Here is a 26,923-nt window from a genome sequence, read left to right on the forward strand (position 1 = left end):
TGCATTTCATTTTGTTATGCTCAGACCGGACTGACACTGGAAGGTTCTGTCACGGCCCATAAAGTCCGAGCTATGGCAGCATCTGTGGCTTTCCTCCGTTCCACTCCTATTGAGGAAATCTGCAAGGCTGCTACTTGGTCCTCAGTTCATACTTTTACATCTCATTATTGTCTGGATGCTTTCTCCAGACGGGATGGACACTTCGGCCAATCTGTTTTGCAAAATTTGTTTTCCTAATGGCCAACCTTCCCTCCATCCCTCTTTTTTGTTAGCTTGGAGGTCACCCATCAGTCAAGAATAGCTGCCTGCTTGTCCTGGGATAAAGCACAGTTACTTACCGTAACAGGTGTTATCCAGGGACAGCAGGCAGATATTCTTGCGTCCCTCCCACCTCCCCGGGTTGGCTTCTTAGCTGGCTTATCTTAACTGGGGACCGCGCGCCTCTGTCGGGCGGGAAGGCACTCGCGCGTGCGCGGTGCGGCATGCCAGAACTTTCCAAGTTCTTAGAGTGCAATCACTCTAAAATTGTCCGTACCGGGGCTCCGTTGGTGCCGTCACCCATCAGTCAAGAATATCTGCCTGCTGTCCCTGGATAACACCTGTTACGGTAAGTAACTGTGCTTTTTCTGCATTGGGTTGGCAAATTCGGTCAGTCGCTAAACCAGTCAAATGGGTTTGGCAATCAATACACAATCGGAGCGTTTAATGCATCTAGCTAGCCTTATGTACCCTGTTCTGATGTGTAATGTTGCTAAATATCATTGTGCTTTTTTGAATGAAATTGCTATATGTACCATTCACTATTTTCTCTATGGTTGTGGAGAGACTTAGCAAAGTTAAACAGCAAACCTTTATCCACTGCATCTCTGGTTAGCTTATATGTTTACTCATCATTTAGAATAAATTCTACCTTATGGTGATTGATCCAGAGGTTTTCTGGGTCTACAGAAAAGGCCCTAAGGCATGGCCTTTCTGGAGAGGCCCACCTGTTGACCCTGTAAGGGCTGTGGACGATCTGAGCCGCTGAGTGGACAGGGATTGGATTCAGCCGCGATCAGCTGCAACGATCAGGTGAGGCAAGGAGGGACAAACTGGCCATGCTTCCTCCTTACCTGGCTGGATGAAGATAAGGCATAGTTCACCATCGACCCTTTATGGACTGTGGAAGATTCTGGCCGTTTAGTAGGCAGGGCTTGGATTCAGCGGTGACTGACTGCAAAGGTCTGGTGAGGCAAGGAGGTACAAACTGGTCATGCTTCCTCTTTGCCTGACTGGCTGAAAAACGTTTGGCCATCTGCAACAAGATTGTTATCAATTTGCTGCGATTGAGTTGGAGCTCTGAAGACAACACCCATGTGGATAGAAATTCCATCTTCTCTATTCAAAGCGATCCATATTGCTTCTTCCTTTCCCTAGGCCAGGGGTAGACAATTCTGGTCCTCGAGAGCCGGACCCAGTGCGCAATAGGTTGGCATTTCAGCGGAAGGATTAAAAAGGAAAGTGCTATATTATCCTGAATCCTATCAACCCATTGCATTAATAAATGCTGGTTAATAATCGCTATCACCTTTTGAATGCCTGGTGTTATATAGATCAAATCTGAAGGTTGTTTGCCTTTAGTCAAAAGATGAAATAAGGGGCTGAGAAGATCAGTAGGAATATTGAAATAGGGGTGAACCCAATTAAGAGTGCCCAGGATTTGTTACAACAATCAACATACGTGATTGTAGAATTAAGTTATAAAGGAATAATGATTGGAGCAGCATAAGATTGTAGTAATTTGTGACCCAAATAAATATAAGGATACTGCTGCTGAAATTTTTCCCAGGTGCAATGCACAACCTGTAATGTTTAAAATGTGTGGTCAATTCAGTGGCTGAATGCATTGATTTATTTTCCTAAGATCATGCAGTAATTGCCATTTACCTGATTTTCACTTTATGAATCAGTAATTTGTTCTTCCATCAAATAACCAAACTACAATTAATATCCAAATTTTAATTTGTGCCCACTCAATGAGGAGTCTATTAATTATTGTAACAACATGATTCAAAAATAGCTTACCTTATCTGTAGTTATCTCGGAAGGCATTCCAAATCTGGGGACAGTTCGTTCAATAACACTGAATCACTTGCCCACTTTTTCTGTAAAACATTTTTCTTTTCACAAATAAAAGACATGAAATACAACTGTGAAATGTCAAGTGCATTAATATTTAAACATTACGATCACTGTAGCAGGCTCCTAGTTTAAAGAGATTACCTGTCAAAAAAAGTTTGAATTAACCTTTGTGCTAGCTTTGCCATCCAGTTAATGATTGTTCATATCTAATCCTAAATTACATCAAAGTTATCAGTATTGAAGAGTGCAAACAAAGGACCTGGGGAGAGAAGCCTGTCAACAGACTTGATAAGAAGTGCAAAGGTCAGGTAGTTTGGGGAAGAAAATGACCCTAGCCACAGTGTCGGAGAGAATCTAGAAATTTAACAAAAATTTAACACCTTCAAGCATGCAAACAGTCCTGTCCTTCTCAGGCAGACGCAGTCTCTAAATCCTCAGTTCCACTAAGCTAATTCCTGCATCTACAAACATCTAGCCTCATCTCCTGGTTTTTGGTTGGTTTATTTTTTTTACATTTTGGACAAGTATTAGGTGGTCGCCCATCTGCCCTGTGGCCTAAGCCTTGCAATGCTTTACGGCAATCTAAATTGGCATTGTATTTGGCTAATTTAATCATTAAATCACTTTGAGCTCCTTATTATCTACTTGCTTTGTATTGCCTCCTGTAACCTGTTGATAATTTCCATATAAGGCTCGGTGGCTCCCTGTTTGATGCTTGCATAACTTTTAACTTGTGTTCCTGAGGCTAACTGATCTGGGGTATAAAGCCCTCCAGACTGTAAAGCTCTTCGTTGAGCCTCCCTTTTATATTCACTATCCCACATAACATATTGACCCGTAGTCAATACCATGCGCATAATGTCTTTCCAATCTTGTGGTATTAAAGTATGCGCTCCAGCCATGGATTCAAATAAACCGGCTGTGAAATCGCTTTTTAAACCTGTCTCTAAAATAGATTTACGAATTTCTCGCAACATTGCAAAGGATAATGGTTGATAAGTAGCTATCTGTCCTGGACCATTAGGATTTTGGGCATTTGTGACTGGATAGGCTTGAATTAAATCTTCCATGTCCTCTGCTGCTAATTGCCCTTCCTCTCTGGCCTTTTTGATCATTGCTTGAAACGCGCTTAAAGATTGCTCGAATGTTTCTGCCTTTTTTTTTTCTTTAAAGGAGCTGGGGATACCTGTGCTGGAGGTATGAGTTTTGGAGTATGTGTTCTGACTTGAATAGTCGGGGGGGAGGGGGGGAACACGGGACGGTTAATGAAACCGTTGCAACCTTGGAAGGCACCTCTGTACCTACCTTCTCCAAGGCACATTCGCACTGATGCCATACCAATATGGCTGCCGAGGCACTAGGCTCAGCATACAAAACTTTCCCGACTCTAAGCCAATTTTCTAATTTTAATAATCCCTTTTCTGGATACTGGGAGCAATGCTCTCCTATCTCTTTCACATGAACATGCTGCAAATCTGACAGGGAATTGCCCATACTTACTCGAAGGGATCCCGAAGGATGAGGTCACCAAGTCTTATCGTCAGACAGAGCAAGCAGGGTGAGGGTCGGCGAGGGTCCCTGTTCGGGCGCTACTTGTAGGGATGTCACACAGGAAACACACACACGCAGAGTTGGGATGGAGGCGCTGCCAGGGGCTAGCTCTGAGTCCCTTTTATTATGCTTCTAAGCTAATGACATAGTAATTCCCTCATTTATACACCTAATGATTGGTGGGTACAAAGGTACATGCTTTTACATTGGTGGATACAAAGAAAGGTACATGCTTTTACCTCATGATCACCCTCCAACTCAGCACTTAGACAAGGGCCTGATTAACACATGGACAGAACCTGAGTCTTTGCACGTTCTCATTGCCTGTCAGATGATGTCCTTTCCAAATAAGGACTTCTTGATTAAGATAAGGATTAATATGTGACAGGGGTCTTGTGACAAGAAGGGAGGGGGGAATGCCACATCATTCTGTCACAAGGTGCTAACCTTTTCCTTTGCTTAATGAATGGGAATAGTTCATAATTCTTTCACAGGGGCTCATAATTCTTTCACAGGGGCTCATAATTCTTTCACAGGGGCTCATATCCTTACACAAAGCCTCAGATCAGTGTGCTGACCTTGCCCTGGTTCAGAACTGCTGCATCCCTTCAAGCCAGGTCAGGCTTTCAGGATATCTACAATGAATATGTATGAGATGGATTTGCATGCACTGCCTCTTTGAGATGCAAATCTATCTCATGTATATTTATTGTGGATATCCTTAAAACCTGACCTGGTTCCGGCTTTTGAGGACTGGAATTGCCTACCCCTGCCCTAGGCCCCCTGCATTTCAGTTGCTTGGATATTGGTCAGTCCTATCGCAGAGTGATTTTCCATGTCTAGTGCCAAAAAAGTTCCATTCTGCTGTGACAGGAAAGTCATTGTTATGATTGCAAAGATTAATGAAATTTTTCATGTTTTTGTATTGAGCAACAGAACCATTGCTAAAGTAGTGAATATAGAATAATTTGATAACATTGGGTAATATTTCAATGTCAAATGAGTTAGCTAATTATTTTAAATCAAAGGTAAAAACCTGAGAACAGGAATTTTTAATTAAAATCACAATCATTACAAAAATGGATGAATACGATATGAAGTTATATAGAGTAGTGAAGACACAGGGGGATTGCGAAGATCTGCAATGTGACATAATCAAGCTCGAGAAATGGGCATCGACATGGTAAATGAGGTTCAATGTGGATAAGTGCAAAGTGATGCATATCGGGAACAAAAAATCTCATGCACGAATACAGGAAGTCCGGGGCGGTACTTGGAGAGACCTCCCAGGAAAGGGACTAGGGAGTTCTGATCGACAAGTCCATGAAGCCATCTGCACAATGTGCTACGGCAGCGAAAAGGGCAACAGAATATTAGGAATGATCAAAAAGGGGATCACGAACAGATCAGAGAAGGTTATCATGCTGCTGTACCGGGCCATGGTGCGCCCTCACCTGGAGTACTGCGTCCAGCACTGGTCACCATACATGAAGAAGAATACAGTACTACTCGAAAGGGTCCAGAGAAGGGCGACTAAAATGGTTAAGGGGCTGGAGGAGTTGCCGTATATTGAGAGATTAGAGAAACTGGGCCTCTTCTCCCTTGAAAAGAGGAGACTTCGAGGGGACATGATCGAAACATTCAAAATACTGAAGGGAATAGACTTAACAGAGAAAGATAGACTGTTCACCCTCTCTAAGGTAGGGAGAACGAGAGGACACTCTCTAAAGTTGAAAGGGGGTAGATTCCGTACAAACGTAAGGGTGGTAGAAAACTGGAACGCTCTTCCGGAGTCTGTTATAGGGGAAAACACCCTCCAGGGTTTCAAGACAAAGTTGGACAAGTTCATGCTAAACTGGTGAGACTGGATTCATTTGGAGCACTGGTCTTGACTTTGGGGCCGCTGCGTGAGCGAACTGCTGGACAGGATGGACCATTGCTCTGACCCAGCAGCCGCAATTCTTATGTTCTTATGATATAAAGGAGTAATTAATCCCAGTGAATTAGAGTTTGGGACTCTCTTTGGAAAGCAATTTATCAAGAGGTAGAAAAATTGTTTAAGAAATATATTAAGTCTTATTGTATGTTAGATTCTTGCCCTAATCAGCTACAACGTAACAAGCCATCTTTCATTTTATTTGCTACTCCTATAATGGAGTGGTTAAATTAGGAATTGCAAGCAGGTTTATTTGAAGCATCAGATGGTCATATTATACGGACTCCAGTAGTCAAAAATCAAAAGATGGGGATTCAAGAAATTATGAATTATAGACCAGTGGCATTCATTTCGCTATTTACTAAAATAATGGAAGGATGAGCTACAATTAAACTGACAGATTATCTGAACCAGTTTGATTTATTACACCCAATTCAATCAGGGTTTAGAGCAGGTTATAGTAAGAGAAACCCTGCTCTGTTCTTTAATGTAGGTCCATTTTGAATCAGGGTCAGAAAGCCATACTTATACAATTTGACCTTGTCAGCTATAATCTTCTAAAAAAGATGAACACAGTAGAGATACCCAGAACTGCTGAGGATATGATAAAACAAAAAAGGGGATAACTCATCAGGATATATGTAAATCTAAGATGAACATAGAACACGATGCAGGTATTATGTGTGCAAATAAGAAGGATTTAGTATGAACATAGTACATAATATTAGTATTATTAGTGTATATACGTAGGATGGATGATTATGGTATAACTATGCATATATGTAGGATAATTGATTATGCTGTAAATGTGTCTGTATTGAAAACCATCTCAGAAAACGCTAACTCTATATTGTAACACCTTTACCTATATTGTAACGCCTTTACACCTCATATAAACTGCTCTGAATTGACTCCCCAGTCATTAGTAGCAGTATAGAAGTTTTCAATAAATAATAAAACAAGTATTACAAAATTGCAGTGTACAGGGCAAAGTTTTTTTGAATTGAACAGATGGGTTCTCATCCCAGCAATCATATAGAGTGAAAATGAATGATCTATTATAGTTAGAAAATGGGTTCCCCCTTGTTGATATCATTGTTTAATGTTATGATGCAATCTTTGGGTAAGGCACTTGAAAACCTTAAGGTATTCAGTTGCATTTATGCAAATGACATCAGTATTCTCGTGCCTTTTAATAATAAGGGTTTCAATTGGTCTGCATTATGTTTTAACAGTTTTTATTGATGACTGCACAAAAAATACAATCATAAACAGAATAAAACAATGCATCATTTGTCATCCAGTTTTGTGATAGCTTGTGGAGATAACCGCCTCCCGCCCACAAAGTTCCCACAATAAATGACATAACCTTAGTAAAATACTAGCTATGAAAAGGACAGCAAAGTACACTTCTTAGCATCCAATAGTACAAACAGGTCCCATCCCCAGTTTGATTGGTCTGCATTAAAATTAGTGCTTGACATTGTAGAGAAATGGGTTACAACCCATAAATTGAAAATAAATGTAGACAAAATTAAGTTTCTTTGGCTAGGCCCACAGGATCAGGCTAGATTGGATCTTTTATCACACTTTGGTCAAAGTAATTACACTTTTAATATACAAACTCAAGTTTTGGACATTGTTAGATAGTTTATTAAATTTGGAGCATCAAGTTAATCTGGTTAGTAAAAAATCATTTTTTTCTTTTAAGGAAATTTCAGGTAGTTCATAAATATTTTTATAAGTCAGTTATTGCACTTGTGGTTCAGTCACTTATTCTTTCACAGATAGACTACTGTAATATTGTTTATTTAGGATGTGATAAAGGATTGTTGAAAAGATTACAAACTGTAGAATACTGTGGAGGGTAATTTTTTTCCATCTGTAAATATGATAGAATTACAGCATATTTCATTAAATTACATTGGTTGCAAATAAATGCAAAGATTTATTTTAAGCTTTGTAGTATGATTTTTAATATTCTATATGGTTGGGTGCCATATTATTTAATGGAATTGATTTCATTACTAGCAGGAAGACCAGGTCATATTGTACGGAAGCAATTCAAGTTTCCCACACCAAAGGCAATTGGATCATTTGTTCAATAGAAGGCATCCTTCTTTTATCAGGCCCATTTAATTTGGCATAATCTCCCTATTTTAATAAGATCAGTAGGTCAATATAATATACTGCTTTTAGAAAACTTTTAAAAGACATTCTTTAAAAAAAAATTTATCTTTAAATTTATCATCTTCTACTATTAGTGTTCTATTTGAATATTTACATATCGGTATAGTTCTGGGCACTTTTAGGAGGACGGGCTAAATAAATAAATAAATAGTAGAATACCCAACAATCAAAAACTTTACAAAATTAAGTTAGTTTTATATTGTTTTCAGGATCTCAGTGATGTCTCTCAATAGCAGTATAACATCTTTCCTGCTAGAGAAAGAGTCATCCTTCACTGATCCATATTATTTCTTATAAATTCATATTGTCTTTAAATTTCATTTACTATTTTATAATTTATATTGGTCAAATTTCATCTCTCAAGTTAAGCTTTTCATCAATAACAAAGTAAATCAATAACTTAGCTTTTCAAGTCAGCAGGGGGATACATTGCACCTACACACACCCTTCCAGTGATCTGGCATCTCTCTCCTTCCCACCCCTTTCCAGCGATCTGGCATCTCTGTCTCCTTCCCACCCCCTTCCAGCAACTCTACCTCATACCTGGTGAGATTGGGTACTTTCTCACCCTTAGTGTTCCAAGCAGCACTGCTCTTTTACTCTTCAGGCTACTGGCATTGTTAGCGAAGTAAACACACTACCTTTGGCAACCCTGAAAGCTTTCCCTCTGTTACAACTTCCCACTCCCACATAGGCAGCCTCAAAATGTAATGTAATGTAATTTATTTCTTATATACCGCTACATCCGTTAGGTTCTAAGCGGTTTACAGAAAATATACATTAAGATTGGGCTTTTAGCTTAGATTTGAACACTGCCAGAGATGAACTGACTCAGGCAGTCTGCCGAGGCATATGGTATATTTAAAACTATATCAGGAAACACTCTGTATTGTAACACCATTACAGAAACTCATGTAAACTGCTCTGAATTGACTCCCCAGTCATTAGTAGTAGTATAGAAGCTTTCAGTAAACAATATGTTGCAGCAAGATAGAAGGAACAGAGTCTAGAGTTGGCAGTAGAGGAGAAGGGTGCAGATAAAAGATACCTGATGAACAGAGTTCCTAGGGAGGAGTATATGGTGAGATAAGAGGAGAGATATTGAGGAGCTGCATAGTGAATGCACTTTTAAGTCAATAAGAGAAGTTTGAACTATATGCGGAAATGGATATGGAGCCAATGAAGTTACTTGAGGAGAGGAGTAATGTGAACATAGCGACACTAGTGGAATATAACTCATTCAGCAGAATTTTGAATGGATTGAAGAGGAGAGAGATGGTTTAGTAGCAGTCCTGTGAGAAACAAGTTGCAATAATCTAGGCAAGAGATAAGAGTGTGGATAAGGGTTTTGGTAGTGTACATAGAAAAGAAAGGTTGGATTTGGCGGTGATATACTGTAGAGGAAGAAATGACAGGCTTCAGCGGTCTGCTGGAGTTATGCAGAGAGAGAGAAAGGAGTTGAAGATGACCCTGAGGCAGGGAGGATAAGAGTTCTATCCACAGAAATAAAAAAATTGGAGGAGAAAAGGTGGGTTTAGGAGGAAAGATAAGAAGCTCAGTCTTAGCCATGTTCATTTTTAAATAGTAGTGAGATATCCAGCCAGCAATGTCAGACAAGTAGGCTGAGACTTGGGCCTGGATTCCTATAGAAATTTCTGGAGTAGAGAGAGAGAGATCTGGGAGTCATCAGCATAAAAGTGATACTGAAAACCATGGGAGGAGATGAGAGCACCAAGGGACTGTGTAAAGATGAAAAAAAGAAGGGGACCCAAGACAGAACCCTGAGGTACACCAACTGATAGTGGGATAGCAGTGGAGGAAGATCCTCCAGAACATACACTAAAATCCATAGCCAAACTAGCCTATATGGATTTAGAAAGGCCTGGGAAATCTACAAGAGAAGCTTATGCCTAACTTAAGTGTGCTGGTCCCTAACCTCATCTGACATTCCCAGCATCAGAAAGGAGAAGGTCTCAACCTAGTTCATACAATATACCAAGTCAGTCTGCTTATAAAGATCAGTGATCAATCATGAGATAAATTTGCATGTACTGCTTCCATGCATGCAAATCTATCTTGTGTATATCCTGAAATCCTGACAGGGGTGAGAACTCCTGCTCCAGACTAAATTTATACAGGCAATGCCCTCCAGGAGTAAGGTCAGGTTCCAAGAAGAGAAGACTGCTTGTAGCAGGGTTCTCATGTGCTTTCCTCTCCCAAGGAAAATATTTACTCTGATAAATTACGGTAAATAAGGGAAGGCTCCTCTGTGCCTCTAGAAACAAGACTTTGCTTTCTATAATTAGTGAAGGTTATGGCTCCCTCCAGTCTCCTCTGAACAAAGAGCTAGATTGAAGAAATGGAAACTTAAGGGGAAAACACTGCATCCTCTGTAAAACTGAATTCGCAGAGGCTCTAAACTAGATCCAGTACATGGATACCCTTGACACCAAGCAAAGTTATAAACATCAGTGGTCCCATTGGCCAAGATCTGAAGATAGAATGGGAGTGTATTCTTCCTAGAAAGGATTTTCTTTCTGAGGGGATAACAAAAGATTCCATGCTTACATCCTCCTCCTCTGTGTTCTATCAGGTCGACTCAGAGGAGCCCTGTCTGACCACAAGCAAGGTAAAGGGCATTTCTACCAGTGCTCATATTCAATGTTAAACCTCTTCCAGAAATATGATCCTGGCTGTTTGGGAGTCCCACATGTGGGAATGTTATATCTGCTTGTCCTTAGAGAAAAAGCAAAACCAAACCTAATGCAGGTATGAGGTAGAGTTGCTGGAAGGGGGTGGGAAGGAGACAGAGATGCCAGATCGCTGGAAAGGGGTGGGAAGGAGAGAGATGCCAGATCACTGGAAGGATGTGTGTAGGTGCAATGTATCCCCCTGCTGACTTGAAAAGCTAAGTTATTGATTTACTTTGTTATTGATGAAAAGCTTAACTTGAGAGATGAAATTTGACCAATATAAATTATAAAATAAGCATAAAATAGTAAATGAAATTTAAAGACAATATGAATTTATAAGAAATAATATGGATCAGTGAAGGATGACTCTTTCTCTAGCAGGAAAGATGTTATACTGCTATTGAGAGACATCACTGAGATCCTGAAAACAATATGAATTTATAAGAAATAATATGTGTGTACTCAGTGCAGTGAGCTCCTAGCACTCGGGGAACAGATCTGATCTCTGGAGGTGAGAATAGCAGACTTGGAGGAACTGAGGCAGATAGAGAAGGCCTATAGAAATATGGAGAAGTCCCATCTCTAGTCTGGTAACCTCTGTGTTGCCATGGAGGAAAAAGATGTCCTGAAGACAGAGCATTAACTTGGAGAGGCAGAAGTGATCCTGTAACTGGATCTGCCCTCCAGGGCATGCAATATCCTATCTCAACCATGGATGACTCCTCCAGGTGCTTCTGCCCAGGACGGAAAGGTTAGGACAGCCGATCATTAGGCATGTAGATAGCTGAGTAGCTGGTAAGATATGAAGATCGCTTGGTCATTTGCCTGCCTAGTGTGAAGGTGGCAAACCTCACTTGCCACCTAGATAAGATTTTAGATAGTACTGGGGAGGAGCCTGCTGTCTTGGTACATGTGGGTACCAATGATATAGGATCATACAATATAAAGGAAAAAATCACAACTCTACATGTAAACTATGGGAACAGAAAAAGAAGTAGGGAAGGGACATAGGTCAAACCACTGTAAGAACAATCGGTTAATTAAGATATCAAATTAAAAGTACACATATATAACGTATGCATAAAATGTGACAGGCATAAAAAAGTCCTTTGTAATGAAATGTATACTGGACTTTTTTATGCCTGTCACATTTTATGCATACGCTATATATGTACACTTTTAATTTGAAATTTATTGATATTTTAATAAACTGATTGTCCTTATAGTGGTTTGACCTATGTCCCTTCCCCATTCCTTTTTCTTTTACCAATGACATAGGAACCAGGAAGTGATGTCAGAGGGAAAGCTGAGACTGGTGTGAGCAGCAGATAAGAGATGTTGCTTGCTGCCAGTGATCATTTGAAGAGGTAGGTGGATGGGCAGAGAGAAGGAGAGGTGCTGGCACCCTGCCAAGATGGTGCCTGGGGCAGTCCACACCCCTTGCTATGCTACTGTGTAGCCTTGTGGCATTCCATAAAATATGCAAGAAACATAATGGATTTTGTGAATATTGTTAACAGTTAAAAATTTTCAAGTAAACAAACTTTGTGGAAACCCAATAATTACTAAACAAAGTACAATTTGTTTGTTAATGTAATGTTGGGTTGAGTCTAGGCTGGGGGTGCTCCTATTTGTACAAGGATCTGTGGAATTAAAATTAATTGACAATATATGGCTGGTAAACCACCTATCCTCATCAGGATTTAAGAGCTATAGTTATGCCGATGACATCACGGTCCTCCTCCCAATACCCACTCTGCCTTCAAAGGAATCAAAGCTAATCAAAGGGATTATCCAAACAATGGAAGACTGGATGATGGAACATAAACTGAAACAGATAGGCACACTAGATGGGCCATTTGGCCTTTATCTGCCATCATGTTTCTATGTAAACCCTGAAAAAAATCAAGTTCTTCCTCACAAGCCCCTCAAACCTCAGTGAGGAAAACATCATGATCAGGGGTATAACCCTACTGCTACAGTCCACTATCAAAATCCTAGAAGTGAATCTAGGCCAAAAGACGATCATGGAAAGCCAGATCGCTGCTGTGATTTGCAAAGTCTTTGCAGTACTCTGGAAACTACAATCAATCCATTCCTACTTTGACACCCTTCCCTTCAGCATGCTAGACTACTGCAACCTCATTTACATCTTATGCCCCAAGAAACACCAACAGACTTCGGACGATTCAGCACACAGCTGTGCACCTTATCTTCAGCCTAAGGAAAACTGACCATATCACGCTTTACTACAAGCAACTGCACTGGCTATCGATCTAGGCCCACTCACTATTCAAACTGGTTTGCTTTGTGTACAAGGCTCTTTATGGCCTCTTACCAAACTACATGACAGAAGTATTTGAGTTTACCCCTCTAACCTGCCTTTTGCGCTCCAACTCCATTTTCGCGTACCCCTCTGCAAGGAAAACCAAAAAAAGTTTACATGTCAAAACTATTATCCTATCAAGCAGCTCATCTCAGTCGGTAACTACTCCCCATCATAGGATCGTCTTCATCATACATGCATTTTAGGTGAGGATTGAAAACATATTTATTTACCAAAATCATATTGGAGCATTAAATCCTGTGCCCTTTTTGCATGTCTCGCACACTCCTCAAGATGATAGAAAAAGCTCTGCACAGACTCATTCAACTCTTACTACCTGCCTCCCCCCTCCCAATCTCTCTTGCCACCTTCTTTTGGTTTCTGTATCTATCTGTACCGATATTCAATAGCCATTCACCTACTTGATTTCTTCTCATATTACCATACAATAATTGTTTTTGACTCTGACCTTGTCATTATCCTATGTTGTTTGTACTTGTATCCTGACCTCTCATGAACGGTTTTCTGTTTAATTCCTGTTAACCACATCGAACTTCACAGTGTATTGTGGTATATACAAATAAAATTTTATGTTATGTTTATTGAAATATGTGGGGCTTAGTTCTTCAGTCAAAAGCACAAATCTGCTATAGATAGTCAAGAGAAAAGGCTCATGGATTTTCTATTTATGGGGACCTAAATGAGTGGTTCAAATTACATTATTTATTTAAGTATTTATATTTAAATATGATTGTGTGGCTCATTCTCTTTTTGCAGGAGTTACTATACTTATATGACTACCAAACCAGCAAAATATAACAGTATGGAAATACCATAACTTTGTTTTAATTTTAGGTCTGTTAAATGCAAGGGGCTCCCTCCCTCTTTATACTCATATGCCAGGAACCTATCAATTTCAGTCTAGAATGACTCTTAATATCATAAAGTTTGTGAGGTAATGGTGGCTGAAATTGGTTCATTCATAATATTAAGCCATGCTGTTATATGGCTTGATTGTGAATTTTAATCTGCCTTTATGTAATTGAGGAAATTAACAGGATGCATAGCAGAAAATACAGAATTTCAGAAGTGCTTATGGGTAGACTTGCACTTTTTGTCTGATTTCAGCCAAATTCAGGCCATAAAATTTGTCATGTCCAGGAGACAGTTTATAACCACTTGTTCTAATTTCTTTTAAGGGCTTTTTGGTGCCACACAGAACAAAGGTTTTGGATTTGGTACTGGTTTTGGTGCTGCAACAGGAGCAACTGGTACTGGCCTTGGAACTGGTTTGGGGACTGGGTTAGGATTTGGTGGATTCAATACCCAGCCACAGCAACAAACTGGTAGGTAAAGAGACCTTAAGATTGTTTATTTTTGTTTGTAAAAGTTGAGTAGCTCTTATATCATTGAAGCCAGTAAGTCATTTAGGGCTCCTTTTACTAAACTGCGCTGGCGGCTAGATGCTGATGCCACCATTGAGCTGACATTAGTTCTTGGCACTTAGCGCAGAGGGCAGCTTGCGCTAATGCGCAGCGCACGCTATAAACACTACCGCAGCTTAGTAAAAGTGGTTAGTTAATAGAGTGAACAGACTGAATAGCAAATCAGCTTGATTTTGAAACTATGTATCTTGCACAGCTCTGCTTTAAATTTTGCCTGAGAGCTTTGTTAACAAGAGCCTTAGAACTAATTTCACTCATCTTTTCTTCCTCATACCCTGCAAAACTTCCATGTTTTTCTTCTCTCTTTTCCCTGGCCTATTTCTAATGCTATTCCATTTAAAATTGACTTCCTCAAGTGTTAAGTCACAATGCTTTAAACTCCTATTTAACCTGAGCAGTTAATATCCTTTGCCTGATGGAAACCTGGTTCTTGGATTCAGACCTGGCCTACCTTGATCAATCTTACCTTTAAGGATACTTGTTCCTTTACTCCAGTTGACCCAGTAAAAGCGGCTAGGATTTAGCGGTTATCTGTAAATCCCATCTCATTGTTTGCAACTTATCTACTGTCTTAGCTGCCTCCCTTCCATGGAGTTCATATGATTTAGTCTGCTGTCCCCATTACCTTTCTTATTGTCTATTTCTGCCCCTCCACCCCCATTGCTTTCACTAATCTTCAAATTCTTTAGAAGTCCTCTCTTCATACCTCCTCTCTTTGCTTCTCTTACTTCTAGTAGGTGACCTCAGTGTTCACTTTTATGACCCCTCCCCCCCAAGAGACTGTAGCCTGCAACTGTAAGGCCTAATGCAATTATACAGATCATGCGGAGCATATGTTTGAAACTTTAATTATCTTTATTACTTATTAATTTTTAAGTTTTCTATACATTTGGTTATATATGTATTGTATTTACTTGTAATTCACTAAGAATTTTTAGATTAAACATCTGTAGTCTGTACAAATTAAATAAACAAACATATGTTAAGCGATAAATATCACAGGTTAGATAACTATCTCCCTTAGGGCCCCTTTTACAGCTGTGGTAGCGATTCTCCCATGGCAAATGCAGCAAAGTCTATAGGAACTGAATGGGTTTCAGTGCATTACCTGCAGGGGAATTGCTACCATGGCTTTGTAAAAGGAGCCCTTAATGTTTAATAAAATTAGGTAATGTAAGATAATTTTTCTAGATCATAAACATATGAAAACATTTAAAACCAAAAATCTAAAAATTTTCTTTACAGTATTGTTTTCTACATATTTGAAATCCTTAATGATATCTAATTTAAATTTGACTTTCAAAATCTTTTATGTAAGATCATCTTCCATGTTGCTGTAATGAATGTAAATGAGGTGTTTAGCTGTTTCATGGCATTCTAAAGTTTTAAAAATTGTTTTGGCCGCACAAATACTGGAGAAAAATCTTGTCAGGATCTGGAACAATATAGAAGAGTTGGTTGAGGGGTCACGTGATGCGCACGAAGTGAACGGACGTGCGTTGCTGGGCTCCGCGATCCGATCCCCTAAATATCGGCTAAATAGCGATACCTGGCAGCCGCGAGGGGTATCGCTGGACCTGCTGGCAAGGAGCGTCGGAGCTGGGTGGTTCGGCGGAGTGCTTTTCCGTGCGGGAGAAGCCCCGGTATGCCCATCAAGGCTGCTAAAACCCCGAAGAGCAGAATCGGCACGCCGGATCCCAAAATGGCGTCGGCTCCCGCCTCGCCGCCGCTGGAGATGGGCGACTGGGCCCACGAGATCTCTCGCCTGGTGACCACTGCCCTGGAGGACCGCCTGAATAAATTGCAATCGGCGGTGGATGGCATCAACGAAAAATTCGAGGCCCAGGCTCAGCGGCTCACAGAGGTGGAGCACCGTGTTTCAGCTCGTGAAGATGAGGCCCTTCAGGTACAGCAGCGGGTGGAGAGCCTGCAGTCACAGGTGGCAGCCCTCACAGACAAACTTGAGGACACGGAGAATCGCCAGAGAAGAAATAACCTGAGGGTTGTGGGACTCCTGGAGTTGCAGGGCGCTGATGCGCTGTATCAGTTTTTTCATACATGGCTGCCAGAACATCTTGGCTTGGAGACCTCGGCCATGTCTTTTGTGTGTGAAAGAGCACACAGGCTGGGAACCACTTCAGGGGCTAACTTGAAGCCTAGAGCGGCTATTGCCCGGTATGTGAACTGGAAGGAGAAGGAACAAATCTTGAAGGCTTATCGTCTGGCTGGTGGTCTGCAGTTTGAGGGAAAGCGGTTGCTCCTATTTAATGACTATTCTGCGGGTGTGTCCTCTCGGCGGAGGGAAATGGCGCCCATCTGTACCACCTTGCATCACAAGGGGGTACGCTTTGCTCTGGTGTACCCTGCAAGCCTGCGGATCTGGAGAGAAGGCAAGGTGCATACTCTGCTGACCAAGGGGGAGGCGCAGCGCTTCTTGGATACCATCAACGCCGCTGGTCCTTCTGGAGAGGGCGGAGGAGTCCCGGGCAGCTGAGATCTGACGGGGTGGCCAGTTCGGAGTAGCAGAGATTCCCCTGTTGTTCATGGTGGTCCTCTTCTGGGACTGACTGATCTTCTGATTTGATTTGAGGACGTTCGGTTCTATACTGTTCTGTGTATCTTTGACCTGGACCTTCCTGGAGGATGCGAGAGGACTTTGGATGGCTCCGCAGGGGAGGCCGCGGCTGGCCCCTGCCTTCACCGTGGCGGGTGCGGCTGGTGTGCGTAGCCACCCTGATGGGGACCTGGATTTCCTTGTCTTCGTCCGGAGACTGTTTCTGTCAGGAGCTGGTGACTTTGTTCTTGTTTGGTGTTATCAGGGTCTATTGTTCTAGAAGCTGTCACATCTAGCTAGTATTGGATCGTGGGCTGCCCAGCTCAGTGACCCCCTATTCTCAGATGTCCCTTATGGGATTTTGTTTTCTTGTAATGGTTTTGTTGGGTCTGTGGGGAATTTGGGGAGAGTCCTGGGGGTATATTCTCTGGGATTGGGGAGGGGGGAGGGGGTGTGTGTTTGTTAGGGTGTTTGGTAGTGGTATGTGGGGTGTTTGGAAGGCTGAATGGCAGTGTGGTTCGGGGCGGGTTAGGGGTGTGTGTGTAGGACTGGCACCTTTCTATATTATCTTGGGGCCCGCGGCTTCCGGACGGGGCCGGAGGCACGTGGGGGCGGCTGTTTTCTTGCCCTGCTGGCAGCGAGGGAAGGGTCCTAGCTGGGAGGGCCCTCTCCTCTTGACACTACTTTTAGTATTTCCTGTCTTGTTCTTTAGGTTTCTCTTTGATAATGGTTAACCTCCGCATTTCCACATATAATGTGGATGGTGTCCATTCTCCTGTAAAGAGAAAAAAGTTGTTGAATTGGTTCAAGAAAAATCACATAGATATTGCTTACCTGCAGGAGACCCACCTATCGGGGGTTGAGCATGCCAAGTTGCGCCGGGAATGGGTGGGGGAGGTATGCTCCTCTTCTTTTAACTCCAGACAGCGGGGGGTTGCGATTTTGTTTCACAAACAATTACCCATACATATCCATAAAACTCTGCAGGATAAGGAGGGGCGATATGTGATAGTTTTGGGGGAATTGTGGGGTCAGAAATGGATGTTTTGTAATCTCTACGCCCCTAATGTGTACAGTCACCGATTTTTTTCTGGGCTTTTGGCCCAGATAGTTCAGTATTCTGATTATCAACTTCTTGTGGGAGGGGACTTTAATATCATGGCTGATCCCTCCATGGACTGTAGACCGGCGAGGGTGTGCCCGGGGGACCATGGAGCCAAGGGGGTAAATTTTTTGATGGATCAGTTGCATTTGATGGATCTGTGGCGGACTTTGCATCCTACTGAGCATACCTACACTTTTTACTCGCACCCTCATGATGTTTATGCTCGTCTGGACTACTTTCTGGCGTCGCCCACGCTGCTCCCGCAGGTAGACCATGTTTCTATTGAGGAGGTTCCCTTATCGGATCATTCCCCGCTAATATTGACGGTCAGGCTTACGAATGATACTCCGCGCAGGGGGTGGCGGTTTCCAAGCCATCTGTATAAGGATCTGGAGTTTCATAGATACCTCCGGGAACACTGGCAGGAGTATTGTCACCATAACGCTTCCCAGGATGTCGATCCGGTGACATTTTGGGAGGCCTCTAAGGTTGTACTCCAGGGATATATTATTGCTTATGTATCTAGGGCACGGCGGCGCCAGGAGGCTGATCTTTTAAGGCTATCTGGAGAACTGCAGGCTTTGAGACGGCGTCATGTCGCTTCGCTTTCTGTGGAGGACAAAAGCAGGCTGGGGGAGGTCCGATCACAGTTGGAGGTCCTTTTGACGTAGCGGGCCAATAGGGATATCTATTTCCAACGTTATCGTTTGCATAGATGGGGGGGGAAGGCCGGACGGCTCCTGGCCAATCTAGTACGTCCTCCTCGCAAACAACAGGTCATCCTGTCTATTAAAGATGGGGGGGGTCGCCTTTATACCGGGGCGGACGACATTCAGTCTCAGTTTGTGCAATTCTATGAGACTCTATATTCTCATCGCGAATCTTCCGAACCTGACCGCACGGAGTTTTTCCGGGATCTGGTTTTGCCTCAGGTGACTGATGCCCAGCTTGACCTTCTGAATGCTCCGGTCACGGCGGCGGAGATCCAGCTGGGTATCAAAGCATTGAAACTCACGAAAGCGCCAGGCCCAGATGGGTTTGGGCCCGAATACTATAAGATCATGGCAGATTTGGTTCCTTCAGCTTTAGGGGATGCGTTTAATGAGTTGCATGCAGGAAAGGGCCTGGGACCGCGCAATATGGCCCATGTGGTCTTGCTACCTAAACCTGGGAAGGATCTTGCCCAGGTGGGGTCGTATCGCCCGATCTCGCTGCTTAATCAAGACGTAAAGCTGCTGGCGGCGATACTGGCCCGCCGCCTGAATGCTGTCCTCCCTTTATTGATTCATGAAGACCAGGTGGGCTTCGTTCCGGGCCGGTATGCCTCCATGAATCTGTTTCGGGCGTTAATGGCCTTGCATTCGAGACGAGGGACGGGGAGTAAATCGGCTATCGTAGGGTTAGACATGGAGAAGGCCTTTGACAGCATTTCATGGCATTTTTTATTCTGGGTTCTGCAGCAATATGGACTGGTTGGCCGTTTCCCTGAATGGATTCGTAGTTTGTACCTTCGTCCGCAGGCGCGCTTGCTGGTGAACGGGGGTCTTACTGCTCCCTTTCCTTTGGGCAGGGGTACCCGGCAGGGCTGTCCTCTTTCCCCCCTTCTCTTCGTGTTAGCCCTTGAACCATTGGCGGCTAAGCTGCGCACAGATCCTTCCATTCGGGGAATTCAGATCGGAGATAGGGAGAGTAGGATTAACCTTTTCGCGGATGACATCCTCCTCTATCTCGATAATCCCATAGAGGATCTGGAGAGAGCGCTTGAGGTGGTTCGCACTTTTGGAAATTTTTCTGGGTTGAGGGTCAATTGTGCCAAGTCTGAGCTGTTGCCTTTGGACTCTACTCATAAGGAGCCCTGGCACTCCGCTCTTTCCATACCGCCAGTAGATGGGCCGTTGCGTTACCTCGGTGTGTATCTGACACCCGATTTATCCCTCCTGTATCAGCAAAACATTCGTCGCCCTCTTGAGCAAATCGCGGCTCAATGTGATCGCTGGAGGGAGTTACCGTTGGGTTTGTGGGGGAGAGTGGCTCTCACCAAAATGGTTCTCCTGCCAAAGATCTTGTATCCCATACAGACTATCCCTGTGTGGCTCGCCGCTCGGGATGTACGGGCTTTCCGGTCCACCATATCTTCTTTTATTTGGAGACGCAAAAGGGCACGCATTAGCTATACTAAATTGATGCTGGACCGAACTCAGGGGGGCTTGAATCTGCCGGATGTACGACATTATAACGTAGCGGCTTTGCTTCGCTTCATTCATGAGGGCTGGACTGGACAGTACAAATATGCCTCTGGGGACTGGCTATCCTCCTGGTGTGCGCCGCATTCCTTCCTGGCCCTTCTCCATGTGGCGCCTTCCGCGGTTCCCGGGGGTTCCTCGATCATGAATTTTCTCCAGCCACTTAGGATGGCGTGGCGGTGGTGGAGGCGTCATCAACAGCGAACGCCTGAGGCATCGGCACTCTTGCCTCTGTGTGGTAACCTTGCTTTTGTTCCGGGGATGGGACCTTCTCGAATTCGGGTGTGGGAGCAGCGGGGGTGTAGGACCTTGCGGGATGTGTGGGATGGGGGTTGTGGGGATGTATTCCCTTCCTTTGCCCAGATTCAGCGGCGCTGGGATGTGCCCGGAAATCATTTCTGGGTGTATCTTCAGATCCGCCACTACTGCACTACGCTGGCTCGGAAATGGGGGGATGCTTGGCTCTGTGGTCCTCTGGATGCACTTTTTTTCTTGCTCCCCGCGGCCCAGAATAAACTCTCTACTTGGGGACGTATGCTAAGGGCGAATCTGTCCGAGGAGGCCCTTGATGGTGTGGCCTCTGTGTGGAGGAGGGAGCTGGGGTTTCTGGGGGATCGGAGCGAGTTTCTTGCTCTGTTTGGCCATCTTAGACTGTTGGGGGGCTCCGCCGATCTCCAGGAGATGCAGTTTAAGATATTGCACAGGGCGTATATTTCTAGGCACCGCGGGGCTCTTATGGGCCTATGGGAGGGGGCTGTATGTACCAGGTGTAGCCGCTCGGCTGGGACCTTGGTTCATCATTTTTTGGAATGCCCATCCACTGATTTGTGGTTGAGGGTACTTCCTTTTTTGGAGCAAATTGTGCACCGTCCTATTCCACGTGACTATGGCATGCTCTTATTGGGAGATCAGAGAGTGTTGGAGGAGGCTGGTTTTTCGTTTCCTCAGCGGAAATTCCTTTATCTGGCCATCCTTTTGGTGAAAAAACTCCTTTTGCAGTATTGGGTGTCTGACCAGGTGGCTTCCTTTACTCATTGGCTACACCGGCTTGCTCAGGTAGCCCACTTTGAAATTCATCGTTCTCCCAAGGGGGGGGGGATTGATCATCGATGCTATGTGGGGTTATGGAGGGCGGCCTTGATGCTCTGTCCTGGGGAATCGGTGGCACAGCTGGCTGTCCATTCTTAAGGTCACTGTTCCTTCTGTTTCTCCTCTCTTTTCTTTTTTCTCTTTTCCTCCTCGATCTTTTCTATTTCCTCTCTTCCTTCTTGTTTGGGGCTTTGGTGTAGTTCGCCGTGAAAGGTGTGTGCTGGGGCGAGTGGGAGGGGGTGTCTGTGGTGTGGTTGTTGTGGATAGTATGGTATGTCTGGTGTTAGTGCATATGTGGTATGATTGGGGGGGTTGTGTTTTGTTTTCTCTTTTCTTAACAAAAAAATTTCGCAGATGGCGACTGGAGGGTGCAGAGCTTGTCCGGCTCGATTTTCTTTTCTGTGATTGCCTGCTCGGATTACCGTTTGAGTTATGTTTTCTCTTTTTGGACTTTGTGTCCTTGTATTGTTGGATTTCTGTACTTTCTGTGTTGCATCTGTTAATAAACATTATTCCAAAAAAAAAAAAAAGAAGAGTTGGTTGAGAGGAATAGGTATCTACTGGCAACCCCTCTCTTCTCGACTTGACCACCCTGCCTCAGATACTGTTTATTTACATCAGCCCCAAGACTTCCTCCTCTCCCCTCCCCTCTCCTCTCCTCTCCCCACCCTACCTAACCTGTCTAATGAAAATTAAACCCTGCTGTCTAGTGGCAACTCGACCCACTCAATACATTTCTCCTCTCTTATCCCCACCCCCCTACACACACACACACACACACACACACACTCCCTGGTATCTAGCAGCACCCTCCTCGCTCTCTTCCAACTCCAAAAAAATATATACCTGGGGGTCTACTGGAACCCCCAACCCACCTGACCTCTTCCTCTGAGGGTGTGTGTGGCAAAAGGGTCCACTCATATGGCCTGACTATAAGCCAGGACACTGGACCACAGAGTTATAATATACCAGCACTCTGGAATAAGGAATCTAAAATTATCCCAGGACAAGCAGGCAGCATATTCTCACAGATGGGTGACGTCATCCACAAAACTGTGGTACAGACAATACAAAAGTGTACTGTCACTTTAGCTTCTTTAGAAGTCTCGAGACCGTGCCTTTCTGCCTGTCATCGGCTCACAGGACCATCAGTTCTTAGTTTTCCGTGGAGCTAAGAAGATGTGTGTTGTTGGAGTCTCTCCAATTGCGCTTATTTTCCTTCCTTTTTATGTGCCTTCCCAGGTCATTTTCTTCATCTTTTATTTTTCTTTTGTAGTCTTTTCATTTCTTGAGAGTTTCTCTCAAAATATTTTCTTTGTGTTTTATGGGCCTTAGGTCCTCTGGCGACATCGACTCTTTTTCGGTCACTAAATTAATCGACCTTCAGAGGAAAAATTGCTTTCTTTGATCTTACATCAATGATATTTTTCCTCGATGTTGAAGCCTTCTAGTGGCTTCAAGAGATGCACTCTGTGCAACAGGGCCATATCAGTCACTGCTTCGCATAATTGGTGTCTTCAGTGCCTTAGTCTTGAGCACTGAGTAGACTCTTATCGCGGTTCAAAGTTATAAAAATGCTCTTTGAAGGCTTGACAACTACAACGGGAGAATCCGTCAAAGATGTCCACCATGTCTGATGTCAAAAAAGATGCATCGAAGTCGGCACCACAATCACCGCATTGTTCTGCATCAACTTTCTCGCTACCAGTGCCAACACCATCTAGTAAACAGTCTAAGAAGGATGCCAGTGCCTCACCTTGCCACACAACACTGGCATATCTAGCATCGAATAAGTTGATGCATGCCAAATGGTGTCAGCAGCAGTCCTGCTCTCCATCATTACAGGAAGTGTCTCCTCTGAGGCGTGCCTCCTTTACATTGAGGTCACCAATGCCTTGACACCCTGCACCAATGGTACCATCGACATCCTCGGTACCGCAACTTATCAATCAGAAATCAGCTTCACGAGCTGTTTCATAAGGAGTTAGTATCTATGTTTTGAGACCGATGGAAGTAAATTGCTGCACCAACTCCTCCGGTACCAACCTAGCCTGAGCACGTCTTTATGAGGTCTCATGGTACCAGATCTAAGTTTCCTCATCGACACTAATCTAGGTTCCCATCATCGGAGTACTTCCTTCTCATCAACATTGGATCATCATCGAAGGAGACATAGGAGGCCTTCCTTACGCTTTCATCGGCACCATAACCAACATACTTTGCAGTGTCATATTCCTTCTGGAGGAAAGGTTTTTAAATCTCTTGCCTTAGAGTATAAGGACTCCGATCTATCCCTTCAGGATTTCTCTGACCCACAACATTCTTTACCAGAGTCCTGTTGGCTTTCATCAGATTCATCTCTACTTAGGCATAGGTCACCACTGGAGAACCTTTCTTTTACCTCATTTATAAGGCAAATGGGTCAAGCTCTTCCTGTGTAGATAGAATCTGAACCAGAACCAAGAGCTGCACTTTTCGATGCATTTGACTTTGAGCAAATCCAAAAGGAATGTCTAAAACTCTCATTCCATGATCTCATGCAATAATCCATGTTGAAACTCCTCTACTTATTTCAGTGGCACCATCAAAATTGGATTCTGTACAGGGTACGATCATGTCTTGGCTTTCATAAGCCTCAATTGCAGCATCAATCTCTCCTAGCTGAGTCTGTTTTGAAGAGGTTGTCTAGCTCTAGATCATATGCCACTACACCCCAAGTAAGGAGGGTTGTACTTTGGACAAGTTGGGTCATAAGCTATTTCAAAATACAATGCTTACTAGCTGCATTCTCAACTACAATTTCTATATGACCTATCTCAAGAACTTGGTTCAACACGTCTTACTTTGAATAATTCATCCCTTTAGAACAGCTTCCTGATTTTGAACAAACTTCACATGATCTCCTTGAGACCAGGAAATTAATGTGAAGGTCAGTCTTTGATGCTTTTGATGATTTCATTTGCAAAATGGCGGCAAGCATGGCTTTGTGAATCAGGCTTGAATCCTACTGTCCAAGACCACCTTGCAAATTCCCCTTATTTGGTTGACCAGCTTTTTGGTGATCACATTGAAAAAGTTGCGCCAAGAATCATTCAGTATAACCTCTCCTTCAACCTCTAAGTCGACAACACTGAAAACTCCTTCTCATTCCTATGGATTAAACAGTTGACTGCATCCTTTAAATGGCGCTACACTATATCATCAACATCTTCTACAAATCTGACTTTAAAACACCCTAGAAACAAACGTTCTCAAAAATCCCAAACTCCTACTTAGCAGGAGTTCACTCACTCTTGTGGTACATTTCTGAAATGCTTAGTCAACATTCTACAGCCTCGTTCCAGACTCATAGGTCCACTCACCCTTTACCACTAATGAAGTCATCCGTTTTGCATATGGTGAAATAAAGTTATGTTAGACATCTTCCAGGACTTTCCTCTTTCTATAGAACCAACTTGGCCCTTCTGCAGTTTAATTCTATTGTTCCAAGTGTTTCTTCATACCAAGAAAGATGGGAGGTCTTCGACCAATTCTCAATCTCCATCCTCTCAAAGACTTTAAAAAAAAAGGAAAGGAAACAAAATTCTGCATACTCTTTTTAACAACCTTGTATCCTCTCCAAATCAAGAGCACCTGGTTATGTTTACGAGATTTCAAGGACACATGCATACACATCTCTGCTTTGGAAGTCCATAGTCAGTACCTGTGCTTTCAGATAGGCCAACTTCACCTTCACTATGGTGAACTACCTTTTGGCCTGGTGTCAACATCCAGAATGTCCACAGTGTATCTAGTGGTTGTGCCAATAGCAGTACTAACAAACAAATAATCAGGCTCTTGTTTTAAAAATAAACTATTTATTTATATTGCAAGTGGCAAATAAGAATAATGATTAAGTGTGAGACAGTGTAGGACTGAGGCTAAAATGCATAAGGAATACAATTGCCCACTATTGTGTTGGATTGGGAAAACAAACACACATTATCCCTATAGGCTTATAAGTGGGCCTTCTAACTATTACCCCTAGTACACAGAAAAGCTAATATAACCTGTTCTTGCATGCAATGTTCTTCCTTACCAGCTAGACTCTTGGCACAAATGCAGGAACATCTGTGTGGGAGAGAATACTGCAGGGGTTCTGGAGAAGGCCTGTACACTGGAACGACAGAAGTCTGGGCCCTGGCATTCTCTTCAGAGAAGAGGCTCAGGCACAGCATAGCCTGGAGGCCTCAGGAGCAGGAACTATCAGCATGCCCCCTTCTTAGAGAATGGTTTCCAGGAACCAAGAGCCCCCTTGAGTTCATTTTATAGTCTTTTGGATCCAGTTTCCTATCTGGTAAAATGAAGCAAGCCTCCTGTTCTGACAACCTCACCTGAGCATCTTCAGAAATATCTTTTAGACATTACATCAGGGGAATTTCCAGACCTCTTGGCTCTATCTGGTGACCCCCCCAGAATGTTTGGGTTCCAGGTTGTCTAAAAGGAGACAGCATAAAACTGGAAAGCTGGAACATGTGACAATAACAAGTCTCAATTTCTTCATTTCAGTGCGTCACTGATAAAGACTCAGAAGGTGCAGAAGTAGTCTAAAGGTTTGTCCTACTTCAGATACAGTCTCTGAATTTCAGAGGTGAAAGGTATTCAACGTCTGGGTAAAAATCTAGGTAGAGGCCTACCTCCTATACTCCCCCACACTTAACCTTCTCCTTCTCTCTGGTGTCTAGTGGAACCTTTCCCTCTCCCTTTGATTAAAAAATAATCTCTGGTGTGTGTCCCCCTTCTCCTCATCTCACTCCCTTCCTGGTTGTACCTTAAGAGGCAGGAGCACTGCTCCCTTCTTCCTGATTCTCTCACCTAGAAAAATGGTGGCACCCTGCCCCATGTGGTATATTGTAGAATGCATTGGGTAAGGCCAGTCTGCCATATAAGGGAATTTTTCAATATAGTTGTGTCAGGATGAGAGCGAGTGCACATCATTCCTGCCTCTTAAGATACAACTGGGAAGGTATTCGGGAGTACCTGCAGAGAGGGAGGGCTCAGACCAATGGGGAGATGTCAGACATAATTATCTTTTGTAGTCAAGGGGAGTGCAGGAATACCATCAGACACTAGAGAGTCTCTCTTCATGTTCGGGGTGGGGTGGGGGGAGGTACATGGGGAAGGGATTCAAGTGATTGTCACTAGACAGCAGGGATTATTTATTTTTTTGTTTTAGTTGAGCTGTTGAGGGAGGGGAGAGGAAGACTTTCCTGGAGCTAATGTAGACACACTATAGACTTCTTTAAATGGCAGCCTTCCTGTCAGTGCCTGATCCAGTCACACAGACACTGACAGGAAGGGTAACATTTTATTTATTTATTTTATTTTATTTTAGGTATTTATATGCCACCTATTATCTAAGTGGTTTACAATCAGGTACTCAAGTATTTTCCCTATCTATCCTGGTGGGCTCACATCTATCTAAAGTACCTTGGGTAATGGAGGATTGAGTGACTTGCCCAGGGTCATTTTGCAGTGAATTGCAGATTACTACCACAATTTTAATGCAGCAGTAACCCCAGGCACATCTTTTTTTTTTTTTTTAACAATTTTGATCTATTTTATTAGAAACATTTGCAAAGACAGAGCAGAAGCTTGGTAGCCAAAGTTATCCCAGGATAATTTTGTCCT

The 26,923-nt window shown here is 43.2% G+C and overlaps 1 protein-coding gene across 2 annotated transcripts in view; it reads left to right on the plus strand.

The window, feature by feature from the left end:
• The window catches only part of NUP54 (nucleoporin 54), a 210,675-nt gene that overhangs the window by 83,932 nt on the left and 99,820 nt on the right, over positions 1-26,923 (plus strand). For both annotated transcript variants that reach the window (XM_033960850.1, XM_033960842.1), the window contains one exon: positions 14,017-14,163. In XM_033960850.1, coding sequence (XP_033816741.1) covers positions 14,017-14,163 — 147 coding nt within the window. The remainder of the gene's footprint in view (positions 1-14,016; positions 14,164-26,923) is intronic.

Source organism: Geotrypetes seraphini, chromosome 1 (assembly GCF_902459505.1).
Source record: "Geotrypetes seraphini chromosome 1, aGeoSer1.1, whole genome shotgun sequence".
NCBI classification, from domain to species: Eukaryota; Metazoa; Chordata; class Amphibia; order Gymnophiona; family Dermophiidae; genus Geotrypetes; species Geotrypetes seraphini.